Below are 27,576 nucleotides of genomic sequence, written 5' to 3'. Positions count from 1 at the left end.
AATTTGTCCTTGAGGGAGAGCAATGATAAATACTCAAGCCGAGATAGGAGTTGCAGTTTATGGTGCAACTCGTGCTTCTTGGAGCATTTGGTGCGGCCTCTGCAGGCTCGGGGTCTATCAGTCCCCGTGTGCGTTTCCTTGCCATGAAATGGCTGCGGGTGCCGCTCTGCAGCTGCGGGCCGAGGCTCGGGGTGCGGGGATGCTCAGCACCGCGGCGGGCAGCGCCCAAGGCCTGCGCCGCCGGCCTACAACTCCCAGCGCGCCGCGCGCCGCACCAGTGGCCGTTCCCGCACGCCCGCCCCCTCGTGCGCGCGGATCGGCCGGTGCCCGTTCGAACCGGCCAATAGCGGCGGGGCGGTGCTGGCCGCAGCCAATGGCGTCGCGCAGCGCGGCGGGGCGGGGCCGAGGGGGTGGTGCGGCGGGCCAATGGGCAGGCGGAGCGGCAGGTATGAGATGGCGGCGGGAGCACCGGCGTCCGGCCGTGGCAGGTAGGAGCAGGATCCCGGGCACCCCCTCGCCCCGTCCTGGGCCGGCGGCGTGTTATCCTCGGCCCCTCCCCGCCGTGGTCCTGGTCGGGCACCTGGCACCAGCCGGTGGGCAGGCGCCGGCCTGTGCGCCTCGGCCCGCCCATTGCGGCGCTACCCGTGCAAGCAGCGCCGTCGCTGTTCCCGCTGCCGCGCTGCCCGCCTGTGCCCCAGCACCTTAACGGAGCTGTCCGGCTCAGTGTTCCGGCGGCTCTGGAGCTCGGCTGAGCCGCCGCGCAGTCCCGCGGGGGTCACGGTAGGACCCCGTATCCCCGCGGGGCCCGTGTCCCCGCGGGCTGGGCAGCGGGAGAGCGCTCCCCGTTGCTGCATTGCGGGGAAGCGCCGCCCGCGCCTCTGCAAGGGGAGAGATCCCGCTCCAGCCTCCCGCCCGGGCAGGGGGTGTTCCGGGGGGGTGACGAGGCGCCGTGCAGCTCTGCCCGGCCCCGCTGCTGCGGGGGCCCCGCCGGGCTGCGCCTGGGCTGCCTCGCTCCTCCTGCAGCCTCGGAGCCGGCGCCGAGCGCTTGGCAGTTGCGGGCTTTGGTAGGGTGATGGCACTATATAGACTTGCTTCGCATCCAGCCCTCCTTCTCCTTCGCTTTGTCCGCTCTGCGCGCGTTATTCTGGCTTTCCAAACACACAAGCGGTGTCAGCTTCACGTAATTCACCTTTAGCACACACTTCTGTATGCATCACCATTCTGTTACTGCTGCATTAAAATGGCAAGGGCTGCATGAGCACTCGCTAGAGCAGTGTTGTCGGCTGACTGTTAAAAGGCTGCAGTATCTTTTTTTTTCCCCTCTTTTTTTTTTCCCCCCCCGTATGTGTAGCTGCAAACTGAATATCCTTTGAATGGTAATTCTTGTGGATAAATAAATACAGTTGAGGGCTGAGCCAGATTCACAGCTGGTGCCATCCTGTTCTCTGCTGACTGGGACCCATCCCGATGGCACTTGCTCTGCTTATCTGGGGGCACTGCTGTGGTGCCTGGGTTGGGGCAGAGTATTGCCCTGGAAGGAGGGATGAAGAGATGGTGCTCATTGCGGGGTGTTTGGGCAGGGAGTGCCTAAAATGCTGGACCTGGTAAAGGGATGAGTATGCTCAGTGCAGCTGATACTTAAAATGCCCTTTTGGATAAAGCATTTTTAACATGGCCTGCATCAGCCTAAATGACTAAATTTATTTTTTTCTGTTGGCAGTTGTCCTTAGGAGCTATTCCCCTGCTCTTTATCCCCCACTCCTCCGCAAGTGATTATGTTAATGCAAAGCCTGAAGTACAAGTTTTCCTCCAGCACTGCCTGTTACCCACAGGTAGCGCTAGAAAATCGATCTCTTGCTTTGCTGGTCTATCACCACACAGACCACAAAGCTTGCTTTTTTCATGCTTTTGCCCCTATTTCCTCTCATCTGGAGAGAAGGGCAAGTTAGCTAGTAAAGCTTGCATGCTGTGCCTGTGGTATTACAGCATGCTGACTTAAAGACTGGCATTAAAAGCTGGTTGTCCTAAACTTCTTACCAAATGTTACTGAACATGACAAAAGATGATTTGTGTGGGTCTCTCTAACCTCTGCCTGGTTTTTCATAACTGAGAGTGAAGATTGCAGTGTGCCAGAGTGCTCAGTTTCTAAAGAGAAACATCTGTCTGTTTAATGAATGCATTTAATGTCTGACTCAAGCAGTGCCTAAACGCTTTTTTGCCAGGCACTCGTGTCGGCCATTTGATACGGCAGGGGTGGGATGAGCGGAAGGGAAAAAGCCATGGGTCTGGAGGAAGCTGGAAAAAGCCATAAGGCATCTTGCTAAAGCAGCTTGATAGAGTGGCACTGCACAACTGGACAGCAAGGGCTCACATTGTAAACAGGTTATGAAAGGAGACACAGTTGCCATCTGTGTTTTACTGGCAATGGGAAAATGTTCACTGTAAACATGACTTAATGGCAAAAAATCAAAGTGACTTGCTGAGGGTCAGGCAGAAAAAATGGTTGATTTCAGAGTTAAAGCCAAGTCTGAACACATGGCTACTTTTCTCTGAAGATAGCCTGGGAGCTGAGGACAATCTTATTCAAACATTCCCTTTTCCACAGCCCTCATGAGAATTTTTGAGATCTAGACTTGAGTTTGACCCCCTACTCAGTCCAAGTCCTGTGAGGTACACATCTGAACCGAACTCAAGGCCGTGTTTTATTTGCAGTATTTTTGTATGTTTGCATGTAACACCCTGTCCTGTTCCCATCCAGGGTGGAATGGGCTTTGACAACAGGATCCTTGTTCTGCTACACTTCAGTTTATTGTCTGTTTGCATGAAGGGGGAGCATTGCTTCCCACATAGCCCAAAGCAGCGTCTGGGTCTCCTTGCCAGCCTGGTCATTGCCTTGCTGCTGTGTGCACGTTTACATGCCTATGAAAATGTCACAGAGCTTCGTTATCACTCCTTTAAAGGTGCCTGGGCACTCAGTTCCGTCTGAAACTCAAGTGCTGAGTGCTGGACACTGCTGGGAAATCAAATGCCTTGTCCTAAAGGTCAAAAGTCCTCAGCGTGTGTTGGTTTAGTAAGTGGCGTGAACAGATGGGAAGGAGATGGGGCAGTGTGGAAATGTTGGCTAATATCAAATGGTTGCACTGAAGTCAAGTCCGTCTTGGAAATACTGTCCCTTGGAAATACTGTCTGTATGTTGGCTTGGGCTCCTGGTTACAGCTGAGGCCTTATATTTTGCAGTTGTTTTGGACCTAGTCCTTTCTGTAGGATCTCATTTTCACTTGCCCTTTAGCTGGAGGCAGGCACAGCTCTGCTGTGCTGCTGCTGTGCAAGCTGTTACCAAACCTGCACTGTGATCCTAGGGGCTGACACCATGTTCCCAAGTCACAGGGGTCTTGGAGTCAGCACGGGCAGAGAAATGGGAAGAAATGTGACTGCTTGGTGGGATAAATTTGGTTGATGTTTTTCAGAGCTTCACAGGTCTGTTGTGTGTGTCCCTGGCCTCTCATCCTGGTAATGCATTACACTTACTGTGGTGTCTGACAAGAGCATTGGACCCTTTGCTCCAAAGTGCAAAACCCTCATTCCTTGACTCCTGGCCTTTCTCACCTCTACACTAGGTAATTGCAATTAAGCTATCTAGAGTTTCCTCGTAAATTTTATTTTCAGAAACTGTAGATGGCAGGGAATGTGATAAGCTGCTTAATAATTGCCTGCCAGCTGGCTTACAAGAACTTTTAATGTGTTTGCTTTTGGCCTATAAAGCTCTAATAATTTGGAGTCCAGCCAAAACATCCTTTCTTCTTGAACGGTAATGTGGCAGCTCTGATTTTCAGAGGCAGGAATTTCTCAGGGGAAATGGCATTAGTTTTCCTTTTTGTTTTTCTGGAGCTCATACTCAAGGTTGAAACATAGCTTTATGGTTTGGGACTTCCATATGGGCATTCCTATAGCCCTGCTTGCAAGCTGTCATATAGCAGGGGACAAGCATGCTGTGGCTCTCTGTGCCTTGGAGAGCGGGAAGCCTTTTAGGGAACATCCTCACAAGCTCTCAGGGGCTCCTGGAACTCTCCTCACACACATGCCACTCTGCGTTCTCTTGAGTGGCCCCTGGAGCAGTGTATAATATATCACAGTTCCCTGGGCTCTGCAGTGAGTTGATCCAGACAGAGATGAACTGTCAGGCAGGATGGGAAGAGAAGCTGCATCTCACCAGAGTTGCATAAAGTGACACTATAGCTTATTGTCATATGAATTCTGGTATTTGTGCACAATATTCCAGTTTTTGACATCCTAGCCTGCCCAGATCCCCTTCAAAAGCCCTAGGTCCCCACACTGCTCAGTTTGGTGAGTTAATTGGGCTGCTTTGTGCATCTCTGTCTCTCTGGTACCGCATGCTGTGCTGCTCTGTGGTGGGCCCAGCCTGTTTATCTGTGTGCCTCAGCAGCCCTGACCAGATGTCACCAGCTTATTTAAATGCTGGCATGCATCCAGGTGTTCCTCATCACAATTCCAGCTTGTAAGAGTTTACACATCTGGAACAAGGGATGTGGCCTCTGACATACTCAGTGGTGTCTGCAGAGGATTCCTGATGAGGAGGGATTTGATGTGCTGTCATCCTTTGCAAACACCACTGTGATACAAAACACAGATGCAAGGATGCAGCTTGTTCACTGCACCTCTGGAGCGTTGTGGAATTACGGAATGAACAAAACCAAGAGTTGTGATTCCTGGGTACCTTCGTCCTCTGTATTTGCTAGGCTGTGACTACAAAACCTCACCAACAGTACTGTGGGGAGCCAGCTGTGGGTCCTGACCCAGGTGTCAGTATCTTCTCAGTCCAGAAAAAGCAACTGCAGTCAAGCAAATCTGTGAGTGCTGCAGCACACTGTACTCAAATTGTGGTGCTTTGCTCAAGCACCAGTCTACCAACTGATAGTGGGATGGGATTCCTATATGTGTTCTGGGCACCAGCTGGTGCTACCAATTTTGGGTATCATTCTGTGGGAGGGCTGGAGGAAAACATCTGTCCTGCCTTGCTGGGTTGCTCTGAGTTCCCAGACTGGTTGTTGCTACAATAGCTTGTCAACTTTGCTGTGTTGTTTTTGTGTAATTGCTTGATTTTTCATGTCAGAAGTAAACCTGATTGTTATGGGTTGCTGTCTATTGACTGTTCTGCTCTGACCTGGACACTAGCTTGGAGCTACTGGACTGAGAAGCATCTAGATGGTGTATCTTTGGTGGTCTCTGAACTCCATTTCATCCTGCCTCTAAAGGATGTTCTAGGGCTCTTACCTTCAAGAGTAAGGGTGACAATCAGAGGTGCATGCAGTATTTTGGAGTGCTAGAGGCCAAGGAGGTATAGGTAGGACTGGGTCATGCCTCTTATTGACTTCCAGTACACTCAACATGGGGAAGTAAAGAGGATAAAGACATTTTAAAATGCGAAGAGCAAGGGAATGCTATCATTATTGGCAACTGGAAAGTACCCACTGGCACACTGGGGGTACAGCCAACACATTTGGTGGGAAATGACTGTGAGGCTTCCTTGGGCTGCATCCCACCCTGCAGTGAGGGTCTGGATGTGCCACACAGTGCCCTGTGGCACTGCCAAGCTTCTCCAGCTTGCTGGCACTGCTGGCTTGTCTCTGCCTCACCAGCGGCTCCCAGCCAGTGTGTAGAGCTCAGCTCTTGCCTCCTCAGCCCCATGTCCCAGCCGTCCCTGCCTGATAGCTCTCAAACCAGCTCCTTTGTGCTCAGTCCCATGCCACCCCTTGCACAGAAGCTGGATTTCTTCTAAATGTCTGCAGTGTGACCTGATTATTTTTCCTGTCCTTTCTCGCCCTCCTTTTTAAGAGTGTCTACAGAAAAGCTGGCAGAGTTCAGTTATATCAGTCACGCTGACTGATAGTGCTGCCTCTCCTCTTGGGATTCCTTCTCTTTTCTGTCCCTCCAGCATTCATTTCAGATTTAGCTATCAGCGCTCTATAGACAGGGTATTGCCTTTGTTCTGTTTGTACAGCACGGAGCACAGCGGAGTCCCCAGCTGTGACCGAGGTTCCCAGTGCCACAGTGATAAAAGTGAGCAGATCAGTAACGAGAAGAGGCAGCTGCTGCCATCTGAAAAGATTCTGGTTTGGTGCTGGTTTCAGTGAAATCAGGATTGGATCTAAGGCTCTTCTATTGCTGCTCCCAGTAGGAGTTTATATTAAAATAGATACACAAGTGCATTGACAGTCATGAGAATCAGAGCAGCATTCCTATTTAACGCTGTTCGACTGTTAGTCTGATCTTAAGGCAGAGCTTGCAGATCTTTAATGTAAAATTGCTGGATTTCTGGTGGTAGCTGCCTTTCTGCATTTTTACAGGTCGTGGGTAGTCAGCTGAGCCATCACAGAGTGTGGCAGCATCCAGACCTGTGGTGGTGGCACTGGGAAGGAGACTTGATGAGGAGCAACGCAGTGAACATGCAGTTCCTCTCTAAGGCACCCCTTGGTTCTTTCCCTCCTAGCACTAGAAGGCATCTGGATGCTCTGATGTTTTGATGGCTGATTGAAGTACTGCTTGATTGACTTTAAAATATTCCAGTGGCTATTATTAAAAATATCACAAAGAATTCACTCAGGTCAAACTCGAGAAATTTCATGCTGAAATGCAAATTTCTTGATGTTTCACATATATCAAGCTGTCTTGCTACTGCTGTTTTCTTTGACGCTGGTAATATATTGCATTTTCATTTTCTTCCAAAGCACAGACCCCCACCCCTCCCAACCCTTTTATCTTTTCAGATAGGTCCATCTTCTTCAGATTCTCATCACAGATGTGTAGCCAATGTTGCCAAGATCTACTCTGAGTCCTTTACTGACACAGAATTTGCATTCATAGATGATAGCAGTGACGTGGATAACCAATATACCTGATTTCCAAAAGGTGGCCAGGAGTTGCATTAGTTCCAGGTTGTTGAGCACAGGCTCACATAACAGCAGCTTTCTTAGCCAGCTCCTTGCTGTTTAAATTGTATATTATTATCTGGTTCTCATAGCCAAAAGGCTGAATCACTCTGTGTAAGCTATTTAAATGTGAAGAAAGCAAAGCAAAAATTAAAAAGGCAGTGTTATCTCATAAGGCTTACTTGTGTCAAGGCTAGAGACAGTAGGCAGGGATTGGCACCCACTGTGCTGTGCACTGTGTACTCATCACAAAAAGACTCGGCCCCTGAAGACCTTATGAGTATAACCCTGGGCAAAAATTACTGCGTGTTTTTCTTGACATTTTTCAGAGGCAAATCAGTCATCCTATGAAGAGTTAGGGTGCCAAGTCTGAAGTCTGAATGTGATCTTTGTTACACCATCTTGCAAGAATGTCAGTCTGAAGTACAGCCCTCAAAGCAACTTTAACTGTGAAGTCACTTCTAATGTCTCTGCAGCCCGTTCCCATTAGACTACTTTTATTTTTTTATTCTTTTTTAATCTAGGAAATAATTTGTCATCTAGTCCTTTTGTACTTAAAATGATTCCATATAATTCCACTATGGTTCTTTAATCTCTTTGCAAAATCTGGGATGGCTCCTATCTGGCTCTGAAAATACTGTCTTCAGACATCCTCATTAATTGATTCCTTACTCTGGCACAATGTAGGAAACAATGCTACTTCTCCCTCCCTGGGGAAATCCGAGCCTGTTCGCATCTGTCCCATGTCCCTTTGTGCTTAGCCAGGCAGAGAATTGTTCATGTTTTGTGTTCTTCAGCACTGCCTGCTTATCACCCTGCTCTTAATATTTGGTAGCAGCCTGTCTCTTTCTTATAATCGAAAGATTTTGTTATTATAGAGGGAGATTTTTGTTCTATTATCTTGCCTTACTTTCCAAAGCTCTTTAACCCTTTAACTCCTATATGGTAAAACTTGTCTACTGTGGTGTGTCTGAAGCATTAGGGCCTTAGTGATGACATACAGAGTGTGCAAAATGGCACTGGAGATGGATTTTGCCCACTGAATTAGGCACATCAGGCTCCTCTGAAATCTTTAGCTTTCAGTGTATCCACTTTCCCAGCTAGACAAACACAGCTGATGCCTTGCCCCAAAGGTAGCTCTTCCTTTACTTTCTTTTTTGCCTTCTGTTCTCCTTATGCTCTATTTCGTGTTTCTTGAACCTTTCTTCTGTCACATGTGTAGACTTAAAACAATATCAAATCTGTGAAAGCCACTAAACCAGCTCCATCTCACCTATCCAAATGCAAGCTTGTTGCCATGTGAGCTAATCTGCCTGCTTGCACAGCTCTTGCACCACAGGTTTGATCACCAGATTTTCGCAGTTAAAGTCTCATTTTTGTCCTGGTTTCCACGGCATTTCCCTGGCCTGGATCTAGTTACTTTAGGGATTAATTGATCCATCATGATTTTGACCTCCTGCACCATCCACTCCCCATGAAATGATGGGGCTGTCATGCCTGAAGCAAAAACGTTGTGTGTGACAGACAGCTTTCTTTGTGACTTGGCCGGGATCACAGGCTTCGCCTCTGAAGGATACTAGAATGGCAAGAATCTCAGCACAATATAGGACCCATTTTTTTTAATCTGCTGTCTTAATCACAACCCTAGTAGAACGAGGTTTTATTATTCATTGGGATTTGATTATGTTCATGAGACTGGAGAGGAAGCTATTTATTCCTTTATTTTATTGTCTTTTGATGTGTCGTAAAGCAATCTGAGATCACAGCATATAGAAAATATAACTCTGTAATTGCAAGCAAGGCAAAAAAAAAAGGCAATAAACTCCATGAATACATGTTTGTCTCCCCTTTGCTGCTGTTATATAAACTGTGAGTGTAGGTAGAGTACATCCATCTCTCTTTTTTAACAGGAAAACAGCAGATGGGGCACATGGCTCTTTCTGAAGGTTATGGTGTGTGCAGCAGTGAGGATTGGCAGGGTTATTGTGTGTAAAGCCAGTGGGGGCTTTATCTTTGCTCAGAAATGGGGTTTGCGTCACATTTCCATTTTGATTAGCAATAATGATACAACGGCAAATTTTCTGTGCAAGGAAGAGCTGCTAATAAAGTGACCTTTCAAAATTAAGTAGCTCATTGAAGTGCTATATCACAATAAGCGTATACAAGGCTGGTCCCAGCTGCAGCAGGCAGGGAAACTGGATGGGAATCCAGAGAAACATGGAACGGGAATCCTGAATTGGATGAACAGCACACGGTGGCACAGCAATGGTAGCAAAGAGCAATGGCCAGGTGCTGTTTCCAGCCCTGAGGGGCTGATTACGTGCTATGTCTTTGAAAGGATCTGAAAGTGTGAAGGGCAGGCGCAGAGAGTGTTTCTAGCAAGGTTTTTGGGCACGGGGTTGTGCAGTTAAGGGACTTGGCTATTGTCCTGCCAGTGCCGTAACATCGGTTGTGCTTGGATGCTGTTGGGAATGTGTTTGCATGGCTTTACTCATGGTAAACACAGGGTAGACTTGGAACTATTTTGTGGATTCCTCTTGGATACAGGTGGAAAGCACTTAATACCACGCTGGTCCTAATTCAAAACCCTGGTTTCTATGTAGGAATTATTTGCAGTTAAACTCCAGCTACGCAGTCTTTGGCAAGAGACATGAATCAATTTGTCCAGCTTTTCTTTTCTGTTTTGTCCCTGTGTGAAGGCTGATGCCCAGTATGTGCCAAGGGGGCCTTTCAGACCCAATAATGCGCCCTTGTGTCTCGTAGCATGCGTGGAATTTGCATAGGCTGTGCTGGGACAGGCAGGTTTCTTTTGTTGCTGGAAACAAGGAGCAAGTTCTTTTCCCTGTCTCTGCTTCCTAATGCCTCTTCAAAAGCTCTCAGCACTCATGTAAGAAATTTACTTTTTTCTATTTATTTTTGCATTAAATGTTGTTAGACTTTGTGCAACTTGTAACACAGGCTGTGCAGAGAAGTTGTGTCAGTCAGTGCTAGTTGACAAAATTGTTTAATTTTCTTTCTGTGAATCTAGATATCTAATTGTCAGAGGGAAGAGATAATCTGTGATGCTTGATGTAACTGCTGCAAAATATTTGCATATCTTCTCTGTGGGGAAACAAAACTGCTAGTGAGTGAATAACAGTGCACGGATCATTGCAGGCAGGGTCACTGGGCCTATACACTTGCTATTAACCCTTCTCAGGATCTGTATTGCCGCAGAATGAGTTGTCATGGGTTTCAAGCAAAGGGCTTGCTCCACATTATGGGCAGAGCTGGCACTTGTTTTGTGCATTGTAGCTCTATGCAATGAAATGTGAATATGATCAGATCAATTGGCAGTTGCTTTTTGGCAGCTGATACCAAATTGTTGCATTTTGGTCTTGATTTATTGCAGATAACAAACTGCTGAAAAACAGGCTGGGAGGTGCTCAGCAAAATATGGCCCCCATTTGGAGTCAGCAGTCTGCTTGCTAGGCCACTGAGCCAGGCAGCTGGGAGCCTTTAAGAGCTTTCTAAAATTTTAGATGACCTGGCAGATTGCCTTGCAGTCTGCCTTGCAGACCTTCTTCCTCTCCATCCTCTTGAAGGCGTCTTTGGCATCCGTGGAGAGCAGTGGCAAGGGGAGGGGGGGTTTGGTATGGATTCTCACGATGCAAGAGTTGCTGAGAGCCTCCTTTCCTCTTGTTTCAGCAAGTATCTTTCTTCTTGTGGAGCCCGAGTCCCAGCTTCTGTTCTCTTATTCTGATCACGCATCCTGGAAATCCTTGAGATAGTCTTTCAGGTCAAAAACGTACAGCAGTAGCTCAGATAACTGTTGGGTTCACAGATAATGTGCAGAGCTGGGCTGGAGTTCAGGTGACTTGCCAGTATGTGCTTTGATGTTGACCTGTCGTGAGCTACTGTCAGTTTACATCAGAACAGGAAGTTGCTGAGGTCTCTGAATTAGTAGTGAAGGGTTTTGTTGCTTGAGCTAATGGATGTGAGGTTCAGTGGGCTGCAAACGCTTTCTGTGGCAGCTGTGGTGAGCAGGGATGCCCAGCACGGTCTGAACACAGTGGTATGGCCTCTAGCCTTCAGTAGTGAGGAGAGGAAGATCAAGGTGCTCCAGCCTTCTGTAGAAAAGCCTGTTTTGAAGGGAAAGCCTTTATGGGCTCAGGGGTGTTCAGCAGAGCACTTGCGATCCCCCAGGTGCCACACTGCATCTAAGGGACTGATGTGATCCCTGGTACATAAGCACAGCATCCCTATTAACTGTGCACTTGGCAGCTGCTCTTGGAAAATGGTGTCCAGCGAGAACTCCCAGCTGAGGATGGATGTAGAAAGAGTGGAAAGTATTATATAAGAGCTAAAGAATGCTTAAAGAATTGGGGAATGTCACAGGGTGAACACATGCAGTATGTGGAAGCTGAGTGGGTAGGCATCCTCTTCCCAGAGCCCTGGAAGAACTGGCACACCTATTCCCAAAGCCAGGCTATCACTTCATAGCTGAGTATGAAATCAGGACAGTAGTTCATGACTCAAGAATAATGACACTAATCCTCACCTTTAAGTAAAAGAGTGGCGGGAGAAGCAAGCTGGGCTTGACTTCAGAAACATGAAAATGTTTGAAACAGTGGTGGGAAGATGGTAATGGAAGACCTAGAGGTAGATGGAAATTGGGATAAAAGTTAAGTATGAGCATTAAGAGTGCTGATTAGCATGAGATATCTCTTTGATAACTCTTTGATTTGATTTTCAACATGGTGAAATGTACCTATCCTCTGGTAGGGTTATGTACCTGTTCTAGATAACCCTTAGCAGAGCAGTGTCTCGGGTGCATCCCCTTTCCCATGCCACATAAGCTATGAAATGAAGAAAGTATGTGTCAGTAGAGAACAGAGAGGTCAGATAAAGGGCATGAAGAGGTGAAACAGAGGTAAGAACTGAATGAGCTGAAAAGGGGTGGTCTAGGTGAAAAGTTAGTAGGGGTTCCTCAAAGACTGATCTTGCGTGGCTCATGACAGTGAGTTCTCACTTGCTCCAGACTCATGCGGAGCTGGCAGAAAGCAGTAACCAAAGGGTTGGCAGCATGTCACCTGGGAGCACCCACAGCAAAACTGAGGGTTCAGTGTTATTGCACATTTATGACCTTAAAAACAAAGTCCCAGGACATGGGAACTATCTATTTGTTGATAGAAAGGTAGGTATGATAGAATGGCAATGGGAACTGATGAGTGTAAGCTGGCCATGAAAAGACTGAGATTGTTCTTCAGACTTTCAGGCCACTGGAAATGAATTTTCCACTGGGGAGGAAGGGAGATAAAACCAGACTTAAAGCAATAAGTTAATGTAAAATATATTGGGTATTATATAATATCTGCTATAATATCTACTGCCAGAGCTAGTAGGATGTAGATACAGTGAAACAAGTAGGAGAGATGTAGAGTAGTGAAAGTTTTCACTGGGTGTTGCCATGTGTTGCCTATGTCATCATCATGCTCTGGAGTGCTAGCTAGTCTTAGGCTGTGTTGTACAAACAGTCCAGAAATTATTTTGCTCCATAGGGAAGTGTAACTGTGCTGTGCTGAACACTCACCAAAGTCAGACAGTGCTGTTGGTGTAGGCTGGTAGCTCCTGTCAGCAGATGTCTCCTTCAGGGCAAACCAGCTGGCTGTAAAAACCAAAGTGATGAGGAGTTACTGTATTTTTTTTTTCCTCTTTCCATTTTTCAGTGATGCCATCTGCAATTTTGTCATCTGCAATGACTCCTCCCTCCGCAGCCAGCCGATCATCTTCAATCCTGACTTCTTTGTGGAAAAGCTGCGCCATGAAAAACCAGAGGTGTTCACAGAGCTGGTTGTCAGCAACATTACCAGGCTCATTGATTTGCCTGGGGCAGAGCTGGCCCAGCTAATGGGAGAGGAGGACCCAAAGCTGCCTGGGACAAACAGCACAGCCGCTGGATTTTTTCGTTCTCTGATGTCTCTGAAGCGCAAGGGTGAGTATGGATGGCATGAAGTCTGGTGCCCGCCCTTAGAGCGATGCTGCCATCATTTGTTACACTCAGTTTACAAAACTTTCAGCCCGTAGTTTTGAGCTTGTATGGAATGCTTAATACTATGGTTTTGTAATCTCTGTGGATGGCACTTCTAGAAAGGAGCAAAACAGGCCAGGAAATTGATCCCAGAAATGCCCTGCACTTTGAGAATACCCTTCTTCTGGGATTGTTGCTATGGTGTATGTCGAGTTGGCTTCAGTGGGTCAGCTGCCCACTGTGCAGCTCAGAAATCTGTAAACATCTTCCATCCAAATGCCAGTGCTGCTCTGATCCACATCCCAATCCAGCAAGTCAGTGACAAATCTCTGCAGACTGACTGATGAAGCCCAGTGTCAACGCTGGGAGGTGACACATCTTTCTTTCTTAGACAAGCATTCCACCCGAGCTTTCTTCTTCTAAGCTGACTGTTCTTATCTTCTCTCAAGTTCAGCTGTCTTGGTTGTGAAATATTAGCCCCAGGCCCTTCTCAGAATTCTTCAAGTGTGGTTGTGTTCAGATCCTTTCCTCTTCAATGGCTGGCATTTACCACTCTGTTTTGTTGAAACTAAAAGAGTGTTCTAGGTGTGTTTGTGTCTTCTCCCACCTTTGCCCACACTCAAGGGGAGCCTGGTTCTCCTGATAAGTTCAATTAAACCTTCTCACTCATCTAGACAGAAGCAGTCTCCATCTGGGCCCCTCACATTCCTCCTCAGCTCTGGTTTCCCAGCCTAGACTGGCTGGCTGCTGGCAGAGAAGCTGTGAGCTGGCTTCAGATGTTGGCAGCCTGAGGGTGAACACTTCTGATTAGTCTTCCCCTTCCTTTGAGCAGTTCTGCTGTTGTGAGTATCTCAGAGAAGTGAACTATTGCTATGGCATAGTTTGACTATGGCTTTTTTCTGTCTTCAACCATTATATAATTTCTCTGAGTGTTTCTGATTCTACCAAGCCTATTCCTTCATTGTGTTTCTTAAGGACAAACTCCACAGCCCCACTGATCAGGCAGAATTTTCTGGTGCTGGCTTCAGCCCTCCACTTCTGTCTCACCCAGCAAGAACCCTGGTACATATACTCACCCTAGGAAAATAGAAGACTGCAAAATCAAGTCTTTTAGTATCCTTAGATAAGAATTACTTAATATTGCCATGACTTACTTTGCTGCTCCATAATAACAGGTCTTTGTGCTGCCCCTAAACTGCAGTTAGACTGTGCTCATACCTGTTACTGCTCCTGCCTCTTCCCAGACAGTAGCAGGACACCTTAAATTCAAGCACTTGCCACTTGACAAACAGAAGTGAGTGAGTAACCAAACTGAAAGTGTTTTCTTAGTGTGTATGGAAACCCCCATGTTCTTGTCCAAACCTTCCAGTAGAGCCTTCTCTAGCTCAATTTTTTATTAAATTATCTGTACTCTGCTGGAGCACTGCTTTTATCAGACCTGACGTCTCATGCTAACTCTCTTCCCCAAGAGCTCTGCCTTCCCCCATTCAGATGTCTCCACGGCCATGTGTCACTACAGCTAGCAGATGTTTCCAAGTCTGCTGGCTGCACTCCCAGGCTGCAATGGCAGTGTCTCCCAGCATTGACAGGCACTGTCTGTGAACTCCTTGGCCAAACTCTGAGAAAAAGAAGTTTGTGCCTACAGAGAAAATCAGTTTCATGTACTGTGTTTCATCTTGGAGCCATCATTTGTTTTTCTTCATGTTATAGACCAGCTAGAACAAACAAGTTTTATTTCTTCAAAGCCAGAGGCCAAGGACCATAGAGCTCAGAGCTGTTCAAACTGCAAATACTTACAACTTCTTTGAGCATCAGGAAACTCAGCCTCATGCTGCTGCTTAGTTTCAGAAGCAATCGTGCAATAACATCTAAGCCTTTGTAATGCAGCATCCATTCTCCAGACACGTCTTTCAAGTTTCTTTGAGAATCAAATTCTCATTCAGATACCAGCTTCTGACTTCAAAACTAAATCGAATTTGTCAGGCCCTGCATGTCTCAAGAAGATGTATTTTCCTCTTCTATTCCTGGCCACTATTGATTCTATCTGTTGAATGTCTAGTGAGTTTAGTTTTCTTCAAGGACAAGAATCTTTTGCCAATCATTCTTTCCCTTTGCACTCAAACCTTTCAGATCTTTCGTGTGGATCAAGAGCTCACATTGCCCTCCTTTCTCTTGCGAGACTGAAGCATGCGCTTTATCAGAGTGAGGTCAGAAAGTTCTTGATTTAACAGGAGGCTGGAGTTCCATGGTGGCTTACCATGTATTTCAGAAGTCCTGGAAGAAAGCGGAACATTCTTCAGGCGGAATAAATTTAGTTACACAGGAAGGCTGCTAGAGAAGTGCATAGGGTTAACCAGGTCTCTCCCACATGCTGTGAGCATCAACACCACAGAGCACTAAGATCTGTAGCACAAGAGACCAAAAGCTAGTAAAATCAAAATGAGATATGAGTGGAAAAAAAGAAAAGGCAAGAGAAAGCTTGTGGGGGACATAACTTTTATCAGACCAGCCAATGCACTGCTTGGATTGCTGGGCTATCAGCTGTAGCAGTGAGGAGAGGAACCTTCAGTGCAAGTGTCCAGCCTGCCCTCAGAAGTGACCCATGTTCCTGGCAGTCTGGTCATGGAGAAGGGAGGAATATTCTTTTCTTACATCTGTTGTCTCTTTGAAGCCTAAGTACAAGGGCTGGACAAGCCAGCTCTGTATCTGGTCCCAGTTCTCAATCCCAGTCAGCGTGCTGTGGTACAGTCTCTGCAGTATCTTGTCTCCAGTTCAAACCTATATGCATCTGAGGGAAGAAGTGTGGTGCCCAGAGTTCTGGTTGCTGTCAGTGAAGTCTCTGGGAGTTGTCTCCACTTTCTGAGGGACAGATCATACTGGCTCTGTGTGTGTGACAGAAAAATGCATTCACTAGCAAGGTTGCATTTATTAGAAAACACTGTCCTGCTGGATAATCACTCAGCTGGAAGTCCCTCTCTGGACGAGAAGAGTATTCTACATTGGTTCATCAAATACCCTTCAGTTAAACGGACTTCTCATCTAATGTTTCCTTCCCTGCAGGATCTCCTTCCTTTCAGCTCAGTTGCTTCCATCTTTTGGGGCTATAGCCTGTGTTATTTACAGGCGTTCTGGAGCTGGCAGCTCATGCCCAATCTCAACCCCATGAAATGGGAGCAGACTCCAAGAGTGAGAGGAGCCCAGCTCATTGCTTTGCTACTTTCCTTCTACGTTGTCCAGCTTTCATACTTTACTCAGACCAGGGCAGCTGACATGGAAGAGAGGCTCACTGGGATGAGGAAATTCCTTGTTTTACCCCTGCCTGAAAAGAAGGCTAGTGTAAGCCAGTCGGATTATGTCTGCTCTGCGCAGAAATGCTTATTTTCCTCTCCCATAAACTCATAGCTGCACCTCTTCTTTCTGCTTCACTTCATGTTGAGCCACAACGAGGATTAATCTGGACATTTCTTCCACAGTGTGGAGTGTGCCAATGTGTCAGGCACCAGGGCTGTCCAGGCTCTTACATCTGCCCTTCCCACTTTGCTCTTTTCATAATGTCTAGGCTTGCAGATTCTATTCCATTTAAAACTGAAGCATCTGTTCTGGTGTTGTTTTTCCTTCAAGGGCTAGAGAATATTTGCTTTAGCTGATAAAAGCTGTAATTAAACTGAGGTAAGAGGCAGGATGATGAAGCCCATGTGAGTACAGCATGGTGAGATGAAGTGACTTAGTTTGGAGTGTTTATGATATCTCACATCTGTGAGGGTCCTTGTGACCTTCACCGTTAACATTTTGGCGCACTAGTCTTTGCATGTTGAAATCCTGTTGTTTGGGGAGCATTGATTTGTGTGGCTGTTGGGTTCTGAGCTGCCTGGACACGTTGTCTTCTGTTCTGCAGAGAAAGGGGTGGTGTTTGGCTCACCGCTGACAGAAGAAGGCATTGCACAGGTTTCCCAGCTAATCGAGTATCTGCACAAAAGTAAGTGGCTCTGTTTGCTATCTTCTATCCCAGCGGGTATCTGTCTGGCCTACCTCAGGTCTCTGGTGCAGACAGAGTGACAAGCTCTGAGCTCTCCAGCAGCAGGAGTTTGGGACTGCACTGGGCAACTGTTCCCCAGAATTGTCTAGGAGATATGTTGATCTATTTCCCTCTGTACAAGGACTTTTTCCACTGATGGGAGCCAGCTTGAAGTCATGTCTCTGAATGCAGTTCACTGAGGTTTGCTGTCAAACTTGGGAAAGAGGAGGGAACTGCTTTAGTAAGAAGGTGGGAATTCAGCTTCTGATTACTCAGTGCCCTTTTTTCTCCCCGCTGCCAAGCAGATCTAAGAGCAGAAGGCTTGTTTCGAGTGCCAGGCAACAGCATCAGGCAACAAATCCTAAAGGATGCTCTGAACAGTGGTACAGATATTGACCTGGACTCTGGGGAGTTTCATTCCAATGATGTGGCCACCCTACTTAAGATGTTCCTGGGTGAATTACCAGAGCCGCTGCTGACACACAAGCACTTCCATGCCCACCTCAAAATTGCAGGTGAGTGGGCAGCAAGAGGCAGTGGTGGGCAGAAGGACTGGAATTGGTCTCCTAGAAAGCATGCTAGGCTGTGAAGTATATTCCTTAAAGGCAGGGTAAGAAGGAATCTTCCTGCCATCTCAGCCTGGTGATACTGGAGCTGAAAATCTTAACAAATCAGACAAAATCTGTCTAGACCATTCTACTCTCAGATACCACAGGGGTAAAACCCACAGTGATAACCTGGGTCTCCACCTGTTTTATGTCCGGGGTTCTGAGCAAGTTGTGGTTTCTATGTATTTAATAACTGTTATTGAACTACCTTATGTGAACTTCCTCCATTTTGCCATCAAGCCATCACAGCTCTTAGCAGCTCTGTTGTTCTGTGGGAGGAGTAGCATAGATTAACACATCAAGTGGGGAGCTTGGAAGCTGGGGGGAAGAGAGATGGAGGGCCAAGAACTGTGCAGGGGTTTGTAGGAGATCTGCATACGAAGAGGGAAGGGCAAGCAGTTGCAACAGCCTGCTCTGAGGGAAGGTAACGTGTGTCCTTCATGTTCTGCCTTGTGATTTGGCAGACCTGACGCTGTTTGATGAGAAGGGGAATAAGACCAGCACTCCAGACAAAGAGCGCCAAATCGAAGCCCTCCAGCTGCTGTTTTTGATCCTTCCTGCTCCCAACCGCAGTCTGCTCAAGCTGCTGCTGGACTTGCTCTACCAGACCGCCAAGAAGCAGGACAAGAACAAGATGTCTGCCCACAATCTTGCCCTCATGTTTGCACCTCACATCCTATGGCCCAGAAATGTGAGCATTGCCTCAGTGTCTGTGGGTGGGATATTGCAAGGTAAAAAGCAAAGGCTTGGCCGGGGAAAAACCCAAGATGAGAAGGTTAAGTATTGACACAATGATGTGAGGGTTGGAGGCTGTCCTTCTGGAAGGACTCAGTCACAGTGTTCAGCCCAGACCTGTCATGGGTCTCATTTGCAACTTATGCATCTTCTTTTTCAGTAAAATTGAAAGCACAGCACAGTCGTGCTTCTTAGAATATCAGCTCCAGAAAAACCTTGCAGGTCTCTCTGCAAGATTTCTTGTGCTGCTGGTGAACTGTTTGGCCACAGAGTTACCTGATTCTCCTCTCCGAGCAACTTTGGCTCTGTGAGCTCTGCTTGTTGGCGTGCTATGAGCCCTGCCTGCCTGTCACTTCAGAGCAGGTCTCCTGCTGTGGCAGCTGTGTGTGTCTGTGTCCTCCTCCCCTCCTAATGGATGCACCTTTGGCTGTGTCCCCTTGCCAGGTGACAGCAAATGACCTTCAGGAAAATATCACAAAGCTAAACAATGGAGTGACCTTCATGATCAAACATTCTCAGAAGCTCTTCAAGGTAAGTGTGCTTTGGGGTCTTGCTCTCCTGCCTCCATCACCAGGAGACTGAATGCCCCTTGTCCAGACAGATCCATGTGTTAAGTGTATATTCTGTGGGCTCCCTTCTGCAGTATGAGAAGGAGACTTTCTACAAGAAACTGTTCCTTTAGTGACTAGGGAGGAGGTCTTTGCTGGGCAGGCAGCTCTGGAGGTGGCTTTGTCAGGGCAGGTCGGCAGCACGGTGCAGTGTAACACTCCCCTCTGCTGGAGACCAGCACCTGCTGCCCGGCAGGAAACCTGGCTCCCGAAGGCAGGTACGCACCAGGCTGCACTCGGGTTCTGGCAGGATAAGGAAATGGAAGGGATTTGTCCTGCCTGAGTGCTGCCAAGAGCAGAATCCCTGATGTAGGGGGTTGTTTTGTTGTGAACTTCTCTGCAATGGTCATCAGCCCACTGCTGTTACGGGCACTTTCCAGCTCTGAGCAGAGTGCTGTGGTAGGACAGTCAGGAGTGTGGGGCTTTCAGCAGGTTCCTGCAAGGAAATGTTTCTACAACAGGCAGTCTCTTGACTTCTCAGGACCTTCCTGGTCACTGGAGGCATTTGCTCCCTGCAGATTCCTCCCATGGAGAATTCCCCTTCTACCTTCTTTGTCAGGCCCCAGTTTGGCCAGCTCAGAGCTGGGGGAATTACTTAGAGCAGGGTTCCACAGGAACTTTTTCCTACTCTGAGTTCCACTTGTGCTGAATGTCTGCATGTAAAGGATACTGTGAACAGGGAGTACGTTGAGGACATGAAATTCCATGGCTTTGTTTGACCAAAATGGCTGAGTCTTGATACAAGTGGATTGTGTGGTATGGTTGAAAAGCAGCTATTGCTGGAACCACTGTTGCCCCAAGGCCAAAGATGCTAAAGGTACATTTGGCCTGTTCTCTCCTCTTCGTCACAGGCTCCGGTGTACATCCGGGAGTGTGCCAGGCTGCACTATCTGGGATCCAGAGCCCACACATCAAAGGTAAGGCCAGCAAATGCAGCGCCTGCCCTCCATGAAAGGGCAGAGGCTCTGATGCTATGAAGGGATCTTTGTGAGTGATAGAAGCTGAAAACAAACCAAGTCATGAAAGAGGATCTGTCAGAGGGCAGGAGCAAGGGAAGCATATGGTGTGGTAGTGCAGGCAGCTGCATTAGGGAAATTGGACAGAGTTGAAGCATCTGTTAATCAAAAGCACAGGGAAGGAAAACTATGAGCCCCTGTTTAGCAGCAAACCTGCTCCCTTTGCCCAGTACATGCAGCACCTGCTCCTCCACAGGGCTGTGCCTTCCAAACAGACAGACATGCCTGCTGCCATGGCCAGGATGCTTGGCAGAAGTGCTGAGATAAAGGCTACTTGCTGTCACTGGGACAACATTTGTGTCTTGCCAGCAGATGCTTCCCTGCCTCACATAGCTGCAGAAGAGGGAAGATGCATTGCAAGGAGCTGCACTGACCCTTCTCAAGCCTGGAAGGGCTTCTGCAGCTGGCATCTGGGAGGGGAGGGAAGAAGCAATGGGGTCACCTTTGTATTGCTATCACCTCTTCCTGGCACGGGGCCTGCTGATGCAGTGCTGCTGCAGAGGGGTAGGGAAAACACAGCCCTGTGCATTCACTGGGGTTGAAGCAGCTCACGAGACTCTTCCTAGGCTGGCTCAGATGGGTGGCTCATTGGGATTAAAGCATGGCAAGCGACTGCTGTCTCCACTTTCCCAGGACGACCTGGATTTGCTGACGTCTTCTGGCTCCAAGGAGCTGCAGCCCCTCAAGTCTCAGAAGCGAAGCCGGCTGGACTCTTGCCATCAGGAGGAGACCCAGCAGCGCACAGAGGAGGCACTGAAGGAGCTCTTCCGCCACGTCCACAATATGCCTGACTCTGCAAAGAAAAAGAAGCTTATCCGGCAGGTAGTGTGGGGAGGAAAGATATCTTGGGGTGTGCTTGTCAGCACAGTCCTGGGCACAGAGCTAAAGGCAGGGCCTTCTTTGAGAGCTGCTCCTAATTCTGGGTGGGCTGGGGAAAGTGGGCTCTGGGCTGTGTAAGGGGCAGAGCTGTAAGAAGACAGGAGGAGGTGTCCTGGATGTTGCTGTACCAAGCAGTGCTTTTGAGCTCTGTTTTTTAAGCTAAGGACTTGCTAGCCAGCAGTGTCCCAGTCCTGATCATGGCCTTGTTGAGCTTCCTCCCTCAGAAAGGGAAAAGTTTCTTCCCCTGTTGCCTGCAGGGAGTGGACAAACTGGTCTCCTCTTGGTCTCAGACAACTTGCTGCACCAGACAGACTAGTCAATGTGGTCAGCACCGGTCGTGGCTGCCAGCCTCCAGCTGCTGTCCAGCCTTCTTTCTGCTCCCAACATCTGCTGCTTTTAGTTAATCTGGTAGCCAGCACAAAACAGTTTTTCACCCAAACTCCCTGTAATTCTGGGTGGAAGGTGTGGCCTTCCTCTGCTTTCTTCCTCCTGCAGCTCTGAGCTGCTCCTCCATTCTGGGGGGTGAAGGAGACAAACTGAGTTCTGGGACAGCAGGTAGAGCAGCACACAGCAGTAAGGGAGGGGTGTAACTGTGCTAACATACTGCCCTCATGTTTCCTTCTAGTTTAATAAGCATCCAACAGCTCTGACTCCTGGCTCCGATGTGCCCACATCCCCAGCACCACGCCGCACCCGCTCACGCTCCTTCAGCGGCCTCATTAAGGTAAAAGCAGCCTCTGACCCTTGCTCTCTGCTGTGAGTTTCTGATGTTGCTTTCTGCTTCTGCCTTGCCCTGCCTTGAATGAGACCCTCAAAGGGTAGGGACTCTTCAAAGTATTGCCTGCCAAACAACACAGATCCACTGGGGCAGAAAAGGCAGCACAGTGACAATAAGCCGTGTTAGTATAAGGTGTAATTATCTTGAAACACATGGCTGTAGGATCTATGCATCTTTCTGGAGAATTGATTGTTTCCTGAGATGAGATGAGGATTGACAGGGAGCTGTTCATATAGTCTAGCATGTTAGCACAGGTTTTAGCACTTTGGGGGCTGCCCTACAGCAGCATGTACCTGCTTCTGACAGGCTGGGCTCCTGGCCAGGCCTCAGGTCAGCTCCCCAAACCCTTTACAATCAGGCAGGCTCAGCCTAGTGGTGTGGTATTTCGGGTGGTTCTGCTTTGCAATCTTTGTCCCAGTTTGGCTTCCTTTTTTTCTTTCCCAGCATCCAACTGCTTACCAGCAATGCATCCTGCTCCTTCCCTTTCTTTTTTACTTTGCACTCTACGCACTAGCCAACAGCCCTTTCTTCTTACAACAGCGGAAAGTTTTGGGAACTCCAGTTATCCTGGAAAGGAAGAGCAGGGATACCACACCAGAGCCTGTGCGGGTCAGCAAAGAGAATGTCCAACTGGTAAGAGCTGCTCCCAGCACCACTGAAGCTGCTGGTGGGGAAGTGTGTGAGGGGAGTTTGAGAGCAACTTCAGCAATCCTTGGGGAGCTGTTCTCTGCCCAAGAGAAGGTTTCCAAGTTTCTTTTGTATGATAAAATAAGGTCCTGAGAAGCTGCTCCGAGGAGAGCAGAGCAGATGGCAAGGACAGCATCAGACCAGGGGTGACAGCACTGGGCCTCTACTCCAGTCTTGTCTCACTGGCTTTGTCCTGCCCTGGGGCATTTTCTTGTGCCCCCTTCCCTCTCTCTCATCCTCCTCCACAGGTTGTACAAAGCCTGCTGCCTGTATGCAGTAGGGCTGTCCCATGGCCCAGACAAACCAAGAGTGGATTTGGGTGACAGATGCTCTTTGGTGGTACAGGCTGCTCCCAGGGAAGGCTGTGGATGCCAGTTCATTCACCAGCTCTCTACTCCTATTGTCCTCTCTTGTCCAGTTACAGAAATGTGGCTCTCCAGCTCACATGTCCCAGGCAAAGCTGAAGTCTTTGGAAGGCCAGAAAGAGGTGAGACACTTCCCCTACCCACCATTCCTTTTCCCACGGGGAACCTGGTGTGCTGAAACCTGCCGAGGTGACAGCAGACACTCAAAGCTCTGCGACAGCTGTGGTGCCCCAGCTCGTAGCAATCTGCTCTGTGCCGAGCTGCAGGCAGGTGATGTGCTGGAAGCCAGACCCTGAAGGGTCTGACAGCCCTTCTACCTGTGAGTTGGCAGGCTGGCTGTTGCAGGAAGCAGAGGGAAGCTGCCAGCACAGGGGAGTGCTCACAGCCTGTCAGGGTCGCAGTGGGACAAGAGGTTGGTGCAGCCCAAGACCAACTGTGTTTCTTTCTGTCTGCTCACTGCCTCGTCTAGAGCTTTAGCAAAAGGTGTGGGAGGCCTACAACAGGGAAGGGTCCTTGCAGGGGAAGAAAGTCAACCTTTTCTTGCATGGTATTCAGTATCTCAAGCACTCAATTGCTCTCATTCTCTGCTACAGGAATCCTGTAGACGCATGCGAGCTCGCCTGCTTTCCAAGGATTCATCGTCCCTCTGAATCGCCTCGCACCAACACGTGGGTGGGGACTGCCCAGCCTCGCAAGCTGTGAATAGAAAATGTGCTGCACTGAGAGGGGAGTGCTGCAGGCTCACGGCAACCCTCACCAACCCAGCAGCGCTCTTGAAACTGGACCTTTGCAAGGATTGCAGGGATTTGTTTCTTTCTGTATATAAATTATACTTCATTCTACTATGGGGCAAACCACTATCTAACCAAAACTTGTGCAGCATGTCTGACCTGCTGGCTCTGGGAAGAGCTGGAGTGCTTACAAGGAGAGCCCTGTTCATTGCAGGGCCCTGTGTGCACTCACAGCTTTCTCTGTAATGTTGCTAGGCTGTATTTTTTTGCTTTTCTGCTCTGAGTTTTTAACACACATTGGCTTGTTTTTGCTTTCTCCCCCCTGTTAGCAGTGAGAATGATGGGCTGCAACCTTTACCCACATCCGCACAGCTAAGCTTGCCTCCAGGCCTCCTCTGGAGGCATGCCCTTCTCTGCTTCTGGGCTCCATTTTGCTCTGCTGTTTCCAAAGGGCTGGAGTGCACAAACGGTACAGAGCACAGGATGGGCCTAGAAGGAGAGGCTCTGGATGCCATCTTTTCAAGTGGGGCCAAGGGAAAGCAGCTTCCCCAATAAACTCATCCCTCTATTTCAGCTTGAGCTGGAGGCAGCCCTTGCTCGCTGCCTTCGTGTTTCAGTGGCACAGCTCTGAACAAGGAGTGTCTTGACTTTGTGTTCACCCAGGGAGGCTTAAGCTGAGCAGAGCAGGAGGCTGGCAAAGGCTGTCTGGGGCAGAACAGCCTAGTCTTTGGAAGTTAGGGTGCCTGGAGCAGGCAGTCTTGTGGCTGTGTGTGAAACAGAAAAAGAGTGTGAGAGGTGAGAGAAGGCTCCAGCCATTTGTGATCTGCTGCAAATGGTGCCAAAGGCTTTGGCTCAAGATATCTAGATGGCTTGTAAGGCAACTGGCTGATTAGTCATTAAACTGGGGGAAAGGGCTGAAGCTGGGTTCAGCTCTTTGGTCTGAGCTGCAGAAATGAGATGAAACCTTCTAGATATGGGATAAACCCCAATCACAGCTGGCCAGTGTCAGCGGTCTCATTAAGCCAAAGTGCTCCAGTAAGCCAGTCTTGCCAATAACCTGTCTGCAAGCACTCCAAGGTAGGATACACACAGGATCACTACTGTGAAATAAAGATTTAATCAGCTAGGGGACCATCTAAACACTTCTCAGCCCTTCTCAGCAAAGCAAATAATCTCTGGAATCCAATTATATTTGTCTTCTAATCTTTAAGAACCAGCAGCCAGCAGGAGTTAGAGCTCTGTTCTTGACAGCTTTCTGAAACAACTGGTGGCATGAGGTGTGAATATTGGGATATGAGCAAGGAGTTCAGTCTGACTGGCTGGAGCTGTCAAAACAGGGCATTGGAGCCCTTTGCAGCTTAACTGGAATGTGTCACTTTTTTTAATTGTGATTTATTTTTAAGATACAAATCTTTGTGCTGCTCCATACAAAGGGTAGTTTTTGGTATTTTATCAGGCATGCCTGACCCCAGTCTGACCCCAAGTTGAAGCCTTGAAAATATAGGGGGTAGTGAGACTGTAGATGTGTGAGTTGGGAGTTGCTGGTGTTAGGAGCCTCTGTCACAGCAAAGAGCGAGCTGTGGTTCTTCAGGGACCAGACTGATGATGATGCTGTGAAGAAGGGCAGAGGCTGTTTGCTGTGGTAGTAGTATGTGCTTTTTGGATGTGTCTGGAATCATTCCCTCCAGAGGCTGAAGCTATGTGCTTTTCTCCAAAGGGCACCGTGAGTTTTTCTGTCTGCAATTCTGCCCTGTCCCTGCAGCCCGCTGTTAGCAGAGACTTGGGAATCATAGCTCTGCCTCTGACCAGAGATGAGGCACAGACAAAGGTCAAGTGGCAGCACAGGGAGAGCTGGGTCTGCTTCTGCTATCTCTGCTCTTACTTGCATTGGGGGCAATTGCTGGGTGAAGCATTTGTTCACTCCTCCTCTGCCCATTGTCCCTACTTGGTGCATTTCATATCTCTCTGTATGGGTGTCTGCTTGGCAGGGCAGTCTCGTTCCTAAAACTAGATACACTGCTCCCATATAGATGAGAGGAATGTAACTCTGCTGTCCCCCCTTACTGATGGCTCTAGCTCAGGGGCTCTGTCTGGCTTCTGGCACAGCTGAAATTTGTTCAGCTCTAAGAAAAGTTACCTATGGGGTATTGGCCAGGCCTTCTGCATGTGTCAGATGCCTTACCTGCCAAGGGGGGTGGGTGCTGTCTCCAGACAGGGCAGAGGGGCTCAGTGCTCTGGGCTTTAGTCTGTGGTGCTGGGCTCGCCATGCTGAGGATGGTGGTGGGTGGCTGACAGATTCGGCCCCTAGGATCTTGGCTGTTGCAGTCCCAATGCATTCACACTGTCTCCCAGGCACGGGAGAGTTTTAGTCATGCTTGGATGTGTCTCGTTTGTCCGCCCTGTGCAATGACTCATAAGGATGCTTCTTCCCAGAGCAGCTGCTAACTGTTCCCAGAGTTTATCGTTTCCAAAGTATTTTTAATCTTTGTCCTTATTTATATATGCTATGTAAGTACTGTTGCAGACTGTTGCCTTTCTGTGTGTTCATGTGAAAACACCACATTAAATGCTTTTATTTTTAGTGGTTTTGCTTGGTGGCTTAAGCAATTTCATTGGGACAACAAGGACTCCAATCCACCTTCAAAAGGAAGGAAATGTCTGCTTTGAAACCCAGAGCTACTACTCATAAGTGTGGGGGTGCTTGGTGAGGTGCTGCCCACCTGCACGGCTGACACTGGCCTCCCATGGCACTAGGGCTTGAAAGCCTCTGGGGTGCTTGCGTGATACAGGGTGCCTAGACAGGCTGCCTTTCCCTTGGAGGTATGAAGTTGGACCTCTTCTTTTCCTGTCTTCCCCCTGCTGTCATCCAGGGTGATGGGAAATCAGGTTTACAAAGAACACTTTATATAAATAATGGATCAAATGAATAAATTTTGCTCTGTAGGGCCATTCTTCTCTTGCCACTCTTGGCTGCCAAGAGAGGATGCTTTCTGCTTGCATTTTCTTTTCCTCCTTCTTAATAATGGCGTCTCAGATTTTATGCAGATTATTTCTCTGTGAAGTTCTTCCACGTTTGAAATGCCCTGGGCTTGCCTGCCATAGCTCAGACACTCATTAACATCCTCGCCATGCAATTGAAAAACAAGCAGGAGAAGGAGCAGCACAGCGTGTTTGAAAGCGGCGCTGCCTTCCTGCGGGCTGAGCCCCGAGCGAGTCCCCTTCTCCTCCGTGGTTGCAGTTGGGTGTCATGGGAATGATGAGCCCCATCTCCCTGGAGCTCAGGGAGCGGGAGGCGACGGGCCTCTGTGCACTTCAAAGTGGGCATGAGAGTCTAGAGAGACATTTCTCTTCTTGAACATACTGAACAAAGGAATGCAAAAACTCACAACAGCTATCTTCAATACTGCAAACCCAAATATCACCCCCCTGAAAAGCTGTGATTCAAAGTGACAGCTTTATCTGGCTTACATAATTTAAAAAATGAATGGTTTTTGGCTTCTGAAGCTGCAATCCAAGCACTTATGCTTGACTGCAAGTGAAAGGGCAGCAGCCACTGGGACCCAACACTGGGTGAAGGTATATATTTAAAGGGGGATTACTCATCTCTCAGTATGTTTGCTTTGGCCTGTTGGTATGTACACACAGCAGTGGTGTTACAAAGCAAACAGGCAGTGCTCACCTTCATTTCATTAAACAGTTTTTATCTCAAATTGCACAGCACAGACTTGCAAATAAGTTCTTCAGAGTGTCACTGCTATCTAAATCAATTTTTGCAAGTTGTCTTGATTTTTTTTTTTTTTTTTTTTTTTTAAACTGCTCTGCCCTGGTTTGGAGTTGAAATAAGATATTTTCTCTTTCTTAAATTATCATGTGTGGCTGGGAGCTGTCATGTTGCTGCTGCATCTCACTGCCTAGGGCAACAGTGTAGACAAAAACCATGACTACTGCTAGCAATAGATACTGGCACCAGCCAGACCAGTTATCAGGCTTTACAATCTCATTGGCTTGGATTAACTAATATTTTTTCATGGAGTGAATAAATTACCATGTTTAGTTCTGTTTGCTCATCTCTCCAGTGAGGGTTTTGTGTTGAAGCTCATAAACTGTTCAGGCATATAGGTGCCAAGATCTCTGTGCTGGGTCCCACTTGTGTTGTGGACTGGAGTGGGATCTCAACTGGCACCACTTCTCTGGCCC

The 27,576-nt window shown here is 48.1% G+C and overlaps 1 protein-coding gene across 2 annotated transcripts; it reads left to right on the top strand.

The window, feature by feature from the left end:
* The first annotated feature begins 418 nt into the window (after positions 1 to 418).
* ARHGAP19 (Rho GTPase activating protein 19) lies at positions 419 to 25,960 on the top strand. Of its 2 annotated transcripts, none has more exons than XM_048311696.1 (12): positions 419 to 488; positions 12,656 to 12,921; positions 16,853 to 16,933; positions 17,278 to 17,487; positions 18,045 to 18,271; positions 18,760 to 18,846; positions 19,775 to 19,840; positions 20,573 to 20,761; positions 21,444 to 21,542; positions 22,137 to 22,229; positions 22,702 to 22,770; positions 23,242 to 25,960. In XM_048311696.1, exons 1-12 carry the CDS (start codon positions 427 to 429, stop codon positions 23,296 to 23,298), a joined length of 1,506 nt encoding a protein of 501 aa, XP_048167653.1. In that variant the 5' UTR covers positions 419 to 426; the 3' UTR covers positions 23,299 to 25,960. The 2 variants fall into 2 exon arrangements, with proteins under 2 accessions (XP_048167653.1, XP_048167654.1); XM_048311697.1 differs by lacking the exon at positions 419 to 488 and adding an exon at positions 9,728 to 9,834.
* Positions 25,961 to 27,576: the final 1,616 nt, after the last annotated feature.

Source organism: Corvus hawaiiensis, chromosome 8, assembly GCF_020740725.1.
Source record: "Corvus hawaiiensis isolate bCorHaw1 chromosome 8, bCorHaw1.pri.cur, whole genome shotgun sequence".
Classification (NCBI taxonomy): domain Eukaryota; kingdom Metazoa; phylum Chordata; class Aves; order Passeriformes; family Corvidae; genus Corvus; species Corvus hawaiiensis.
Note: the sequence above shows the minus strand (reverse complement) of the source record. Positions and strands in the feature narration are given on the sequence as shown.